This window comes from Lissotriton helveticus, chromosome 3_1 (genome assembly GCF_964261635.1).
Source record: "Lissotriton helveticus chromosome 3_1, aLisHel1.1, whole genome shotgun sequence".
NCBI classification, from domain to species: Eukaryota; Metazoa; Chordata; class Amphibia; order Caudata; family Salamandridae; genus Lissotriton; species Lissotriton helveticus.
The window spans coordinates 1,913,095,449-1,913,111,412 of record NC_136061.1 but is presented as its reverse complement, the minus strand read 5'-3'; the positions used below and the strand labels follow the sequence as shown (position 1 = coordinate 1,913,111,412).

Here is a 15,964-nt window from a genome sequence, read left to right as displayed (position 1 = left end):
TCATGGGTGGAGTCTTAGTGCACTGCTCCCTGCCTAACTGAAGGTTTCACCAGATTTGACGCACATGATGGCGAGCCTCGCAGAGCCATGCAGCTTCTCAACGAAGGCTTTAACATATTCAAGGCAGAGCAGCGAAAGTCCCACAGCTCCCAACTAAAAGCCTCACCACATCTAATGCATCATGATGTCAGGTGACACAGAGCGCCTCAGTCGCACAGCTCCTTAGTGAAGACTTCATGATATCGTTTGGCAATAGGCGCAGAGTCACACAGAGCAATGCAGCTTCTGAATGAAAGCCGGATCCAACGCAGATCAATGCTGATGCGGCGCATAGCTGTGCCGAGCCCTGCAGAGCCATACTGCACTGTCCTAATATCAAAGTCAGAGGGCAAAACCTCTATCTGGATGAACCTGGTGCAGTGTCTGGCCAGTGCTCCATTGCTGTCTGCCTGAACTTGTGACTTTGCCCACTTTGGCACAACCAGATTGCCACAGTTGGCACTATGTTTACCTAAGACTTTAAAAACTCATCGCTCGAGTTCTGCTGATTGGATTTTTGTCATTTATATTTATTAACATTTACTCTTTTTTTCGAAAATGGGTTTGGGAATTTTTCTTGTTTTGTGTTTTCACTTTATTACTGTTTTGGTGTGTATAAATACTTTACATATTGCCTCTAAGTTAAGCCTGACTGCTTGTATTCCAGATGGTTTTTCAGGTTTATGCAGTGATTTTTTGTGGTTCACCCTGACAAGTATTGTGATTATTATTTGAAGTGGGTTCTCATCCCTTCAACCAGTAATCCAGTTTCTTACAACTATAATGCCATAGCAATGTGCAATGTAAGCTGATGGCTAATTCCATTTATCCTGGATTATTATGATTATTATGTATGGCCAGAGATGTGTGTACAATAGAAATTGTCAGATTGGGGGTGAGAAGATCAAACTTTTTTACGTATATTTATTTTTGAGTTTAGACACAGGAAAGCGTTCTGTCAAGTCATCATCAATTAAAGCTAAAGCATAAGACCAATAGCTTAAATTTTACAATAAAATGGATTACAAGCAAATCGGGAGCCCATCACTACAATGTTTCTTCAAAATTATGTGGGCTAATTGTATTCCCTGTCTATCCATGAAATAATTGTTGAACCCCCTAGCCAAATTACTCAACATAACCAAGTATTTTTATTCACATCGGTATTATTGTCACAACAACATAAGGCTGGAATTTGGCCTGTTAAATTAATTGTTTGTAATGGTCAGAAACAGAGTAAATGTACTCATGTTTGCAAATTGAACACAATTAACCATAAAGTGCAAATGTATATGCATAATGCATTTGTAGTAGTTAATACCACTTAGACATTAAAAGCAGACCAAATAATTAACATATTGTTTTGATTTAAGTTAGCCTAACTACTGAGGCCATGTTAAAAGTCAACATAGTTAGATTTAAGAGGCCTGTTTTCGCATTAAACTGTTGTGTTGCACAAGATGTTTTCCTCTTCCCCTGCAGATGCTGTAATTTTCCAGAAGTTAGCTAGTGAATAGACATTTGTTATGTATTAGACAATAGTGAGGTTCTCACCAGGAGGGGAGGAGGTGGCAGGAAACGCAGCTCATGAGAAGAACTGTTTGTACGACAAGATGTGATCAGTGTAACAATTCAAGGCCTCGATTCTGTTCTCCAATGGGAAGACATGAGAAACTGGGAAGTTTACCTGCACTCAAAGTTTGCTGCGGATTATTAGGTTGGTGGGAATGAGGAGTGCAATATTTGTTGCTAGTAACATTGGCGGAATTATAGTAGTGTTATTAGTGTGTGTTCCTTAGTTTAATGAGGACTAGAAAGGTGAGAACCCATCTTAGCCCTTCCCATTCTCACTCACTCAGAAACTAGGTATGCCTGCTGATTTATAGCTGAGAATACTTTCCAGCTTTTTCAAATTTCCACAGCTTAAGTTCTAAGCCTTTGTGCCTATGCATTTTCATTCTGTCATCAAAACCCTTCATTTGGGTTTCTGAAACTGACACCTTACCTTGCTTATTGAGGAAATTTCCTTTTAATACCAAAAATACTATTAATTTAGATTAGGGTATTCTTTTATGAAATACACTTGCTGTATTTTCTCTATTATATTTGTAATTCCTACTAATGTGGTATTTTACCTTGTTTTGATGTTTTGAAATACCAATTTATGGATTATTTGAATCTATAATGACAATGACTGTAATTTAAGATTTACTAATTAAATACATCAGTTTAAATGTATTTGTTAATAAAATTATTTTAACTCACACCAACTTTTTTTATTGATTCGTGTTCAGCCCCAAACTGTTCATGGTGTTTGACGTAAATGATTGCTCCTTATCTCTCCTTCAACGAACAAAGGTCTAATACGACTAATGGCAGTGTTCTTTTAATTATTCTATTCCATGATTAAGATAAAAGAATTCCCCACTCTGGCACAAGTTTTGTCAAATATAGTTTTAGGACATGTATCAATTAAGGGCTCGGTTTGGGCTAGAATTTCCATGTCCATCAGTGAACAATGCCAAAGTAACCCTTGAGGTATTTATATACAAGCCTCACTAACTAAGTTGAATCTGATGGTCTTACACAATTCTAATTATTAATAGTTTAGGTAATGAGTCAAATATAACTTGTGCACATGCATTTGATTTAGTACAGTATAAGGAAAGTACATTTTAATCCTATCTAGTTGACTCTTATGAAAAAGTACAATCTCAGGGATATCTCTCCATGCCAAAACCTCAATATATATAACAAAATGTGTTTGTACGTGCTTTATGCTTTTTCGCCCTTGAGACACAGCCAGAACCTATATGACAACATGTCTAGGCAGTGATGTCTTTGCAGTGCTCATTCAGAGACCTTATAAACTGAGTTCCATGAGTAAGGCATGAGTAGTCGTTGCTTATTCCTAAAAATTGTATGAATACGTGTATGGCACACTCAAACACCAATCTTTGTGAATCAGCCTAGTATTTGCATCCCTCCACATCTTTTACAAGAACCTCTGCATCTGCTAAAATCCATGTTTATAGTTGCAAAGCTTAGGAAAACGAAATATGTTTTAGCATATTTTTTGAACACTCCTAAGAACAGACGGTCTCAGGGGTTACCATGTTAAATACAATTATTGCATAATACATAGATGTTTTAGCCTGTAATAATTTGTATGTTAATTACTTGTATTAATGGCAATAACATTAGTTACATGTCTGTATTCTAGGGGCTAGCTTTGTTTTGATTTCATTTTTATTTTGTGTTGTAATGATTGTAATTCATCAGAAAATTAATGGATTATTTTGGTTGCATCAAATATCTAAAGTAATATACACAGCAGGTGAGAATCCAGACACATATAAGCAGTCCCTACTTTATACCACAGCCCGTTCAGTATTTTTTCATTTTTCTCATTTAGTTAAAAAACTGATATTGTCTCCTAAAACATATACTGTATGTACAGTATAAAGGGTAGTAAATGCCATTCTAGCTGAAAAACAATATGTTAAGTGTAGTATTCTTACTGAACAAGCGTTTCTACCAGGAATTGCTAAAGTCATCATATTTTATTTTTAATCTCATTTGAATATGTCAGTAAAATGCTATGTTAGATTAATGTTGTACAGAACCAGGGCATTCTGATTGATTATGATTCATAATTCCATAAGAGAGAGAAAGATATATCATTACAAAACATATTATTTTCTAGAAAGATATGAAGAAGCGAGAACACTGCCTCATATTGCATTTGAATCATATTTTTGTCTCATAAAAATCAGATTTTTCATACGGTTGTGAGGAGACTACACAAAATGTATACACAGAATTTCGTTACACTGAGGCTGTTTTCATGTTACTCACTTACCCTAGTTTACCAACATATTAATGTATCTGTGGAGACAGTAGCTCTGTACCAGGGCTATTCTTCAGCAAATTGCAGAACATGAAGTTAGTGTGTTTCCTGTAGATAGAATCCAAAACATTATTTTGAAGAATTAAATTCCTTTATTTGTTACAACCTATTTTTTTCCAGGTTTTGATTCTCTTTAGTGGGCATAGGTTTCATTATTCCAAAGAGGAAAAATATGGTGAAATTTAAAGGATCATTTCCAAATGTTCAGGACAATTGATAAAAAATGAAGTATTTGAAAAAAGCATTAGTGTACTAACACTTGTCAACACATGCTAGAACATGAAGAGCAAATATATTTTTAGAAACAAAAAAAGCACATCTGTTGGACCTGACAGTCTTAGGGTGGTCTTACCCCAAACATTTGGACTTACTCTTCCACTTTTCTGGCCTGTTTTTGCTAGTATTAGAACTCTACGCAACTGGCATATTTAATTTACTTATAAGTACCTAGTAAAGTGTTAATACATGTATCCAGGGCCTATAAATAAAATGCTAACAGTGTGCCTGTAGCATTGATTGTGCCACCCACTTAAGTAGCCCTTTAACCATGTCTCAGGCCTGCCATTGACCTGGCAACATAAACCTTTTTCCAGGCCCAAACCTTCCATTTTTATACATATCAGTCACCCCTAAGGTAGTCCTTGGGCAACCCCGAGGGCAGAGTGCAATGTATTTAAAAGGCAGGTCATGCGCTTTTACGTTTTACATGACCTGGTAGTGAAACACTCTCAAATTCAATTTTCACTATTGCAAGGACTATCTCTTCGATAGGATAACATTGGGATTACCTTTTATAAGTGTAATTTCCAATTGGGAAGAGATAAACCCTTCAAAGCTGATGTCTCTGGACTCACAATTTAAAATCCATACTTATGTTGAAGGCAGATTTGAAACTACAATTCTGAAAATACCACTTTTAGAAAGGTGGCATTTTCTTGCTTTAGCCATATGGTGCCTGTAGCCTGTCTTTGATCACATGACTGGATGTAGTTGGTAGCTGGGCATTGTGTATTCCTACTAGACAGCCGCACACAATGGGAGCTTAGGTGTGTCTCCATAGGCCATCTCTGGCAGGTTGGAAGGGAGGACCTGGGCACAGCCTGACTTACACGGAATAGGCTTTGTCCTGTCCACACACAAAGGGCTGCATAACCCCCTGTAGTGACTCTGTAGCCAGGGCAGGAAGAGAGGACATCTGTGCACTTCAAAGGCATATCTTTGAATTCTCACCCACTTAAAAGTCCATCAGACACCACCACTTTAGTACACTTCTGGACCTGTGGATACTCTGGCAGGAAGAAGGATTACTGTGCTGTTGAAGGACTACTGTGCTGTTGAAGGACTGCCACTCTGCTGGACTGATCTCTGCTGGAGTTCTGTTTTGCTGTGCTGATATGCTGCCTGCTGCCCTCTTGCCTGAGCAAGAAGGACTGGACCTGTATCTCTTGCCCCCAGAAACCAGAGTGTCTCCAAGAGCTAGTTGGCGGGCCTCCTGATCTGAAACCTCAGGGACATAACAGGCTTCCAACCACTGCACCTGGACTCTGCCATATGTGAGTCTACCCTCCCAAGTGGTGCAACACCAGTCCGAGACCCTTGGAATGGGCCTAAGGTGCTTGCCAGCAGAACTTAAGCATCTTCTCTGCTGAGCGACGCATTTCCTCAGCTGAGCATCCCGGAGCAGAATCGCTGCTACTGTGTGGATTGCACCTGTCGCAAGAGACTTGCATCACCGCTGCCTCTCACATCTTGGGACCGACGCATTGCCTTTGGAACCACCGCTGCGTGACGCTTTTCCCGGCGCAAGCCCCTCGCATCCACTGTTGACTAATTGGATTTTTGTCGTTTTGGTCTTGTTTTATTTATTAAAAGTCAGATATATCTTACTAACTTGGTGTGGAATCCTTTTGTGAGGTGTTTTCACTGCCTCTAAGTTAAGCCTGACTGCTCTGTGCCAAGCAACCAGAGGGTAAACACAGGTTAATTTTGGGTTTGCCTGCTCCTTGCCCTGCCTAGGATTGTGGTTATTGCTTGATGAAGGCTCATACTTCAGTCAGCCAATAACCCAATTTCTAACAAAATCCAATTCAGTACCATAGTCTAAGCCGCTTTGTAGTCATGCAAGGAACATATTTTTATTCTTGCCTGAAGTGTAATTTTCCCAGACCGAACAAACATGTTTTACTAAGGCGAAAAATAGATTTTCCAAGGCTGAAATATTACACATTGATGATCATACATTCTTAAAGAGGCCAAACAACGCATGCTGGGTTTTTTATTTGTTTTTTTTAAATGTATTTTACTGAGTTTTATATAACACGAACTGGACCTGTAGGTATAGGGTAGCAGAACGCTTTCCATAGCACCAGTTGCGTTACATGAGGACATATTTATCTTTTTGTTAGGCACGGGGCGATTAAGTGATTTGCCCAGAATCACAGGCTATTCAGCGTCAATGTCGAGATTCGAAACCAGTTCCCCAGATTCAAGGTCGAACGCCCTAGCCGTTTGACCAACTCCTCTACTCTGCTGTAAAATGTTTAATGAAAATGCTTTATCAGGCTCTTCTACCAAACCATTCAAAACTAACAGACCATATGTGCATATAAATGTGGTTGATTTAAACCACTGAGATGAAATGCCTCTGTAGCTCAGTCTATTATATGCATTGTTCCAACATGCTTCCTGTTTGAAGTAAATGGTAGTAATTATGTGATTTAATTTCCCCCTGATAGCGAGATAGAGCCTTAGTGTAGTTCTCATAGGAAATGTGTTCCATATCTGGAGTCCTTGGACTGGGAAGGCTCTCTCTCCTTTGGAGCTGCAGAGTGTATGAAGGATCAATATTTGTTCGATAAGTATAGGAAGCAGTAAAGGAAATACCACTGTATTTTGCAGAAGAGGCAGTCAGGTCCTTTCAGTTTGTGGGTGAAGCAGACTGCCTCATAGGCGACCAAACCACTGACAGAGATTTCATGATGAAGATAGAGTTATGGGTTTCTATCCAGCTGCAAGTGAAACTGCTGTGTTCTGAATCAGCTGAAGACAGTAGAGTTAGGGGGTGCTTCATAACTAAAGAGTACATCATTAATGCCAACCCACGAGGACTGAGCTCTCTCACACAGAAAAGGCTCTGTAATTAAAATGGTAGATGTTGTGGCAAGGCCGATGTAGGATACGTTGTTATTGTAATGGGAGTTTGCCATTGTTATCAATGCTATGGGGCAGACCTCTGCCAGAAAGAAAAGGAATGGGCAAGGCTTGTGGCGAAGTGTGATGATCTGAAGAGGGCATCATAAACGATTTTGTCAACTAATCTATGGCGGTGCAAGTTATGCTTGGGTCATTTATGCATCACTGGTGAATTTCAGTTTTTTTTTTTTAAGCTGTGTTTTTACTATTAGAATACCTATGTATAACTCCACTTTAAACGTTGTTATTTTCAGTGAACAGTATATATGTATACGTGTATCAGACTGTAGTGACTGAGCTATTTTTATGGATAAGTGGCTCGATTATGACCATTGCCCACTACCATCTCAGTATATTTTAGCCTAATATAGTGATATGTACGCCTGTTTCTGACTTTACCTTGTCTTATGGTAGTGCTGACTATAGTTCAAGGCTTTTAGCCACAGAGCGGGGAGTGATTGATTTAATCTAGGTTGTGTGGTGTTTCGTGATTAAGGAGTTGGTGGTGCATGATCCATCGAGGACCAGGTGTTTATATTTTTCTTTACACCAATATCCAGAACTCTTTCCTTTACATTATTTGACAGGCAGGTTTCTAGGAATGCACAAAGTTTTTCTTGGTGAGACATGATTTGATGTGGGGATGTATTTTAAAGGACATTGGGTCAGTAACGGTGGTTGAAACTGTTAAGACTCTAAGAGCACTTTACAGAGGGCACCGGAGTTATACGAAAGGAATATTTGTGAAACTTAAGGCCTGTTTATAAGTGAGCCTGAAATTGTATTTCCTGAGCAAACAGCTGTTTGTGGACGGATCACAGTTGTAAGCGGTGTGATGTTTATCACACTCAGTAACTACCAGGTCCAATAAAGTTTGCATACCCCATTTAATTTCAGTAGGTCAAACTTACCAGAATTTAAAGAATGGAAAAGACCTAGAAATACTGGCACATGCAGATTTTGGCATCAAACTCCACATGTAATGCTCCATGTTTAGGGCAAAACTTAGGATAGGTGATAATCAATCCTTCCAATAAATACTTACTACATTAATATCTGATTTTGTCAGATGTAATGATTATCCCATCCAATCACGTGTCACTAATATTACGCCTGTTTGTATCATTTGGTAATTTTAGATATGTCAAAATCACATGCATACAGATATACTAGTCCACATGTATTCAAATGTACAGCATATATTACTGTATCGAAAATATAGGTCTGGAACTCAAAAAGCGGAAATGCTATCAACTCTAAAAGAAGCCCTACGTTCCAATCATAAGGCTGTTAAGTGTACATAGTAGAAAATTGTCATAGCACACCTATTTAGCTTGTCTCATGCTTTGGAAATTAAGTAAATTATCAGAGATACATAGGGATCATGGTTTATTACAGATAGGAAAAATGTTACATTAATATGGAGAATCTCAATCCCAACCCACATTTGTCAGTAAAGCCAATATTGAAGTTAGAGTTCATACCTCCACCACCTTGGCAGAGGACCTGCATGTCATTTTAAATATAATCAATGATGTCATCAACAATGTTAACATTTCATAAGTGATATTTATATAATGCCGTAAACAATGTATGATGGGTCAAAGGTTATTGTTTGTTTGCCTAACCATAGCTGGTGAATTTCTGTGAGTTCTAAGTTTTGTTTTGCAACCATACCTGCACATTAGCTGACTTTTCACTAACTTTCTGGTTTTTATTTTTAAATATACCAAATGTAGCCATAACTTCACTTTAAACTTTATTTTTTTTCAACTACATTTATCAAACAGTAAACAAATACAAATCAATGGTAAGCATAAGAAGAGCAAATGAATTAGAAAAATTAGCAAGTTTTCACTGTTTTTCTAAAAGTCATGTGTGAGTGTCAGATGAGAGCCCAAAAAACTGTAGGGAATGCCCTAACGTCTGTGATTTCTTACAATTAGGTATGGGCAGCAGGAGGTTGGCGATAGAGTGCAGGTTTATACCAGAAATGTAGCATTTAAACTGGTCACGTAGACCTGATTTCTCTATGTCATATTCGATCTTGTGCATAAGGCAGAGGGCTGTAAAGGAGACCTTCCACATGACCAGGAGCCATTGGAGTTGAGTACTGGCTTGTGATGCTTGGTCATATATTTTGAGGAGTGCACCTGTCTGCAGTGCAAACATCTAGATTGTCTGCAGTTTGGCTACACTGCTGTAGAGTAGTCCAAGATGTTACAATAATCTATTCTGGACAGGATACACACGGTGACTGTTTGTGCATGCAGTTCAGATGGCAAGAATGGAAAAACCTTGCCAAGACTCCTTAATCTGCTTGGTGGGGAGACTTCATTCATCTGTGATTTAAGCAGGAGGTTAATAACGACTGTAGTTCCTAACTCTGTGATTTTTCTGTGGGAGAAGTGGTTTCACCCCAGGAACACAGCCAGAGGCAGTGTTTTCTGCCTGGCTGAATCATTGGCAAGCAACATGATTTCAGTTGTGTTGGCATTCAATAAACATTTAGGTGTTGATTCCTTGTAGACTCCCTAAGAAGACTGTACTCCTACGTGTTCAGCTTGATGGTCAAACAAGGCTATGACAGGTGTTGTCAGTGTAGGACACAGCAGCTAGACAGCCACGGGATCTAATTAGCTCGATACTAGCTTTACATATGCATTAAAGATCATAGGTAATGGCATAGATCCTTGATGGACTCCACATTTGACATGGTGTGGCGTAAGGCTGCAGTCTTGATCCTCAATAATGCATGCAAACTGTTTGACAACTGTTCTTAAGATCCCTTAATTGTCTAGCTGCAACTAACAATGGAATAGTCAACTGTGTCAAACACCTGGGAGGGGTCCAGAAGTGTCAAGACAGCAGAACCCCCTGGGCAGTAAAGTTCCCTTGAACCACCATTGATCTAAGTTCGTCTAGGGTGAATGCTACAGTTATCTCTGTTCTAACCTGCTCTGAATCCAAGCTGACAAAGATCTAGATTGCATGTATAGGTTGAGCAAGCTCGTTTTCATGTTGCTGATTTTCGTAGAGCAAGATTAATGCAAAATAAAAACAACTACACCATTTCTCTTGGAAAGTGTAGTGATAATTTTGCAGTGTTAGGTTTGAGGCACTGAGTTAACGACACCAGTAGTTATCCAATGAACAATACGGTACTATTGATGATAAAATATTGCTACCAGTACTACAGCAATCACTGCCTAATTGGGCCATGGCTACAAAGAGTTAAACGTTCTTCCAATTGTCAGATCCTGGTCAGTATCCTAGTCTCGACCAAAATAAATGGGAAACACTTCTAGAAATATAGCCAATTTGCTTTGAAGAAAGGAAAATGTCTTTGTTAGCAGACATTTGCTCCATAACACTTATTAGGTGGCAGTTCTTCACTGACAAAAAATGGCACAGTTGTTACCGCAGGTGGTTCGGTCCCATCCACAATGTGTGCGGAGGGGGAGCACACCACTAATTTCCCCCACTGGTTGTTCTTATCTCAATAGAGAAATTTGTGGAAAGATCATCAGAAGTTTTAAGTGACTTCCTTACAACTGCTTACAGTTTATACTCGATTTCAGGATTTTTCTGGGAATTGCTGATTTATTTTGTGACAGAACTATTTTGATGATATTTGGCCTGTAATGATAAAATATGTGATAATGTGCTGTGCACACTGAAGTGTCACATCATGTAATACAAGGGCCAGCAAATACCTCAAATGAATGTTTATTTTTTAAATGCAGGGTCCCAAAGGTGAAAATGTAGGATCCATCACCCAGCCCCTTCCCAGCAGCCACCTCATCTTCCGAGCATCTTCAGACTCAGACGGTAAGTTTCTTAATGCCTTTTAAGAAAATAATTAAACCTAGCTGGTAATGGCAGGGATTACGTAAAAAGTGATCAGGATCTGTCTATCAACTAGGATAGCGAGGTTCCAACACAAGCAGGTGAAAATAAAATGTATTGATACTAGAATGTAACAATATTTCTCCACGTTTTAAAAACATATTCTTACTATTCTGATCTCCATCTGTGAATATAATAGAGATGTTAATATCCGAACTCGTGGTTCAGAGTAGAGGCCCAAGGCAAAAGCCTTTTATGTTAGAACTCGATTATAATAGATCTGTGATGTCACTGACCATGTCATGATTGATGTGATATGTGAGGTCCTACGCAGTGGATTACAGGGGCGCGAGTTATAGTTAGCTCAGCTGAATTTTACTGTTTTTTTTCAAGTGAAACCTGAGACTAACTACGTCTCTATAACCCTTGTTTTTTCAATATATTTTTTTAAATTCCATTTCCAAACTATAAAATACCTGTAACCTTTGGTGAGAAAGGGGGCAGGGCCTACGGCGATTTGCTGGCATTTTTTTTCTTTTTTTACTGGAGGGGGGCCTCGTGGCTAATCTTCCCTGGGATGATTTTGGCAACAGGGACTCCATCCCCTAGGTTCATGCCTTTATTTATTCGCGGAGGGGGTGGGTGCATGGCCCCCCCTCCCCGGGCCAATATCAGCCCCTGAGATCCTATCTCCTGGGGCCCAGCCTTTTCTTTTTATTTATTTAGTAAAAGAAAGGAGTGTAGGCCGAGTGTGTGATTTCTGCCCCTGGGACCCATCCCCTGGGGCCCAGCCTGTTGTGTAGGTGCCCTGGTCCCACCCAGGGCACCCACTTTTGTACAGTTGGGGACCGCTGGGGAGCCTCGAGACCCCCGCGGTCCCTCCCACCTCCCCGCTTCCTGGACAGAGGGAGCAGCTAAACATGCAGCTCTGTCTGTGCAAATGCAATTCTGCTCAGCTTTCAGCAGGCGAGGGCATTTTCAATGCTCTTACTTGCTTCTAGCAGAGTTTGTGGTGGCTTTGCGGGAACTATAATGCTCCTGCCAAGCCATAGCAAACTGCAATGTCCCAGGGGTGGGCACCCCGGAATATTGCAGGAGCCAGCCCTGGGGGGTGGTGGTTTCCAGGACCATTTATGGCTCCAGCTCCCCCTCCATTGCTGGACACTGCCCCGGGGAGGTTGTAGTCCACAGGGTGGTGGGGGGCCGCACAGCTCCCCATCTTTAGTTGTTTACATTTGCCCTGGAGAGTTGGCAGTCTCTTTTAAATGTAAAGCCCCAGGAAGATGGCGGTGGCCCCCCTGCTTTCAATAATGCTTAAAACCCTGGGGAGGTGGTGGTCCCAGGGGCTGCAGAGGAGGCAATACGGGCTTCCTCACACTAATTTTTTACATAGCGCAGGGGAGATGGCAGGCGCTGGGATGCAGCATGGGCATCCCCTGAATCATTATAAATTGCCCCCGGGATTTGGCCTTCCTGGGGGGTTCATAAAGAAGCCGCACAGGAGATCATGGGTCTTTTTTTTTTTTATTGAAGCAGGTCCACTCATGAATTTGCAGCAAAATTGAATTGAAAAAATGCTTAACTCCCGGCAGGGTCCCTGTGGAACCCTCTCCCCTACTATATATGGGCGTCAGGGATTCCTACCCTACCCCTTTTTCTTATTTTTTACGTTTTATGTGGGACTCGGTTTCAAGCTTAGTCCCAAGATGGCTGCTGTCACTTCCTGGTTGAAGTGTTGGCAGCCAATCAAACTTTAGCATGGGGACTGTGCGTCCCCCAATATCTATATTTTTTAAACTTAAATATCTCTAAAACTACTGAACAGATTTACACCAAATCACAGAAAGCATTCTTTTTGGACCAACTTGTAGCTTTCTGCCGAATTTGGTGTAATTCTGTTCAGCGGTTCAGGCTACAGCCGTGTTCAAAATCCCTACGGGAAAACGCATGGGGAAAACATGTTTTGGGGTTCCTCTTTTTTCTCGGCCCCCGTTTGTAAGTTCGCCCCAAAACGTTCAACACAGCAGCTGAACCAACTGTAGCAAAAGTTTAGAAAATCTCATGAGAATTTGTCAAGCGGCCCCCTATTAAACAATGCTTTTCCTATGGAAACATGGTCCTAACTATAACTATCTACTGGCGACTGCCAGTAGGTGTGGTATATACATATATATAAATTCAGCCATACCCAGGCAACAGTAATATGCGCACACCAATGCATACAACCAAATTGCATTATGCACCGAGAAACACCATGCACGTTGATTCATTGCACATACTAGAATATTTCTTGTAAACACACTCAGATTACATTTTAAGGTATGCATAACATCTATTTCCATGTAAACTGCAACTGTAGGTTATCATTGGTTCCACTTTCATCTTTTATTCTACGGTAACACATGGAAAGGGCCATGTGGCGACTGTGCCATATTGCATGATTAACTTCTGGCTTGTGAGTTCTAGCTATGATGCTAAGTTAGAGGAATTAGGGGGCATGGATGGTCCCACTGTGACTGTACGAAATATAACTGAGGTCAATTTGATTAGTTTGTCTCTCTAGAATTGATCTCCCTAATCTTTAACAATTGAGTGTAGTCTTATGCTCTTCAACCTTTAGGTGGCAAGTATTGCTCTTTGCACTCAAGCAAACCTTATTCATGGCATTGGACATGCCGTGGGTATGTGTGGGCATGCTATCAATTGAGCAGCGTAGCACTACCTGCTCAAAGATTGCTTGCTGATGGGCCCCTGTATTTGTTTTCCTATCTTGCTCCAGACTTGGTCAATGTGCTGCATATCCAGAATTTGGACACCTGAATTGTTCACCAATACATTATGCCATTTTAGGAATCCTTGCACATGTCTTCAAGGGGTTTTCAGACACATAAGATGAATGTTTACTCTGTCCAGCAGCTGTTGATCTGCATTCATAGGTGATCTTTGCTATTGCCGTCACATGTGGTGAGCTACATTGCCTGGTATTGCCTTTCCCATGTGATTGAGGCTCATTCTTTGTTGCATGTAGTATCTCAAATTTACTACCAAGCAGTATTTGCTGATGAACAGGTTGTGGCAACAGTGGTCGCAGGGACATTGCCGGAGGCATAATTTGCCAGTGATCTTTGCACACCGGCCTTGTGTAACCTTTTCTGATGCTGATGCAGCTCATTTAGATGCATTTATTTGAGTCAGTCTTCTGAGCACCATTGCCTTGGTTGATGTTAATGCTGCTGACGTACATGCATTTGATTGTGTATAGGCTTTTGAGCACCCCCAATATCCTTTGTCCCACCAGTAGCAGTAAGAGGATCATTATTAGGTTGCTATTTGAAGTTACCAGAGAAACATGTTGATCCACATTACCAGAATACAAATTCCATGTCCACACATGTATGAAGTTCCCTCTGCAGTGCAAAATATGATGTACAGGTAGTGAAGTTTGTGTACAGCCCCTTATAGGGCATGCCAAATTGGTGTTGCAATGTTGTGTTTGGGTCACAATATATGCATTGTTTAGTTGATGTAACATGAAATGTAAAGAGGTTAAGGGAAGCTCACAGACACCTTCATCACCACTTGCGTAGGGCTCAGGACCAGCACCATCTTCCTCAATTCCAGCATCAAGTGTCTTGTGTCCTTTTTTTGCTGCTACTGCATCCACTTTGTCCTAGACTAGCTCCAGATCCTCCTCTCCTGCTCCTGGTTCTGAGTTGGCGCTTTCAAACTAATTATATCCTCCATAAATACCTCCAGCTCCCTGTCAGAGAGTTATATTTCTATAATTTACCCACGCTGCAGTCCCACTGAAGTACATTTTCGCAGATGTGTTGTTTCATAAAGGTCCTGCTATTTGTTTACCTTTTTCTCTCACAACTGTGAGCACATCGTCGCTTCTTCAAACACTACTTGAGCTGATGCAAAATCTTTGTCTCAGATTTTTTTTTTCTAGTTTAGAAAGCTTTATTGAATTAAATATACCATGTAAAACAGCAGTACAATATCACCAAGCAGTAAAAATAAGGCAATGAAGATACAGAATATAAAGGTGAAATCAAGAAGAAATCCCAAAAAGGGAGTAATAAAAATTTATACTAAGAGAAAATGCATTTTTAAAGATTTTTGTGAAAGATGATAAGGGGGAAGAAAAGAAAGGAGGGGGAGAGAGAGAAGGAGAGGGGAAAGAAAATAAAACGGCAAACAATTCATAAACTATAAATACAAATTAAGGCAAATGTCTGGAAAGAAAATCAGTTAAAGGTAACCATAACAAATAGTAGTAGCATAGGCACGATCAAGTCTATGATGGTGACATATCAAATTCCACCAAGCATTGTAAGAGATTTTTGAGGTATCCTTCCAGTTCATAGTAATTATCTGCAAAGAAATAGCTATAAACAAATCTATAAATTTACGAACATTGCATGAAACATTCCAAATGGGGGAAGAACCACCTAGAAAAATATGAACAATATCAAAAGTGTGATTTGAGCCTATAATATCATTCAACTTGGACCATATTTGATACCAGAGGGATTTGATCAATGGACAGTGAAAAAACATGTGAAAAAGATTACTGTCAGCGTGAGAGCAGGACCAACATTGACTAGATTCTGAAGATTTGAATTTAAATAAATCCGAGGAGGTAAGGAAAAGACGATTATAAAAATAAATATAAAGTCTGTGTGGTACTAGCTGAGCGAGATACAGTGTGAATTTTAGACCATATGGAATCCCAGACAGGGAAGGAAAATTCCTGCGACAAATCTCTTTCCAATGCAAGCTCAGGTTTAGATTTGGGACGGTCTGGGGCAGAACGGGAAAGAATCTTGTAAATAACAGCAGCTTTAAGAGGAATAGTGAAATCTGGTGGAGAGGAGTCTGATGGATCAGTATCAGGTAGGGAATTGTGATGAGATATGAAGGTGGTTAGAGCTAATTTAAGCGCGGGTTATTGGGAAGAGTATGTGTTAG

General features: G+C 40.1%; 1 protein-coding gene across 2 annotated transcripts in view; it reads left to right on the top strand.

The window, feature by feature from the left end:
- Positions 1 to 15,964, top strand: part of OSBPL5 (oxysterol binding protein like 5) — a 970,364-nt gene that overhangs the window by 650,059 nt on the left and 304,341 nt on the right. For both annotated transcript variants that reach the window (XM_078682923.1, XM_078682922.1), the window contains one exon: positions 10,888 to 10,972. In XM_078682923.1, coding sequence (XP_078539049.1) covers positions 10,888 to 10,972 — 85 coding nt within the window. The remainder of the gene's footprint in view (positions 1 to 10,887; positions 10,973 to 15,964) is intronic.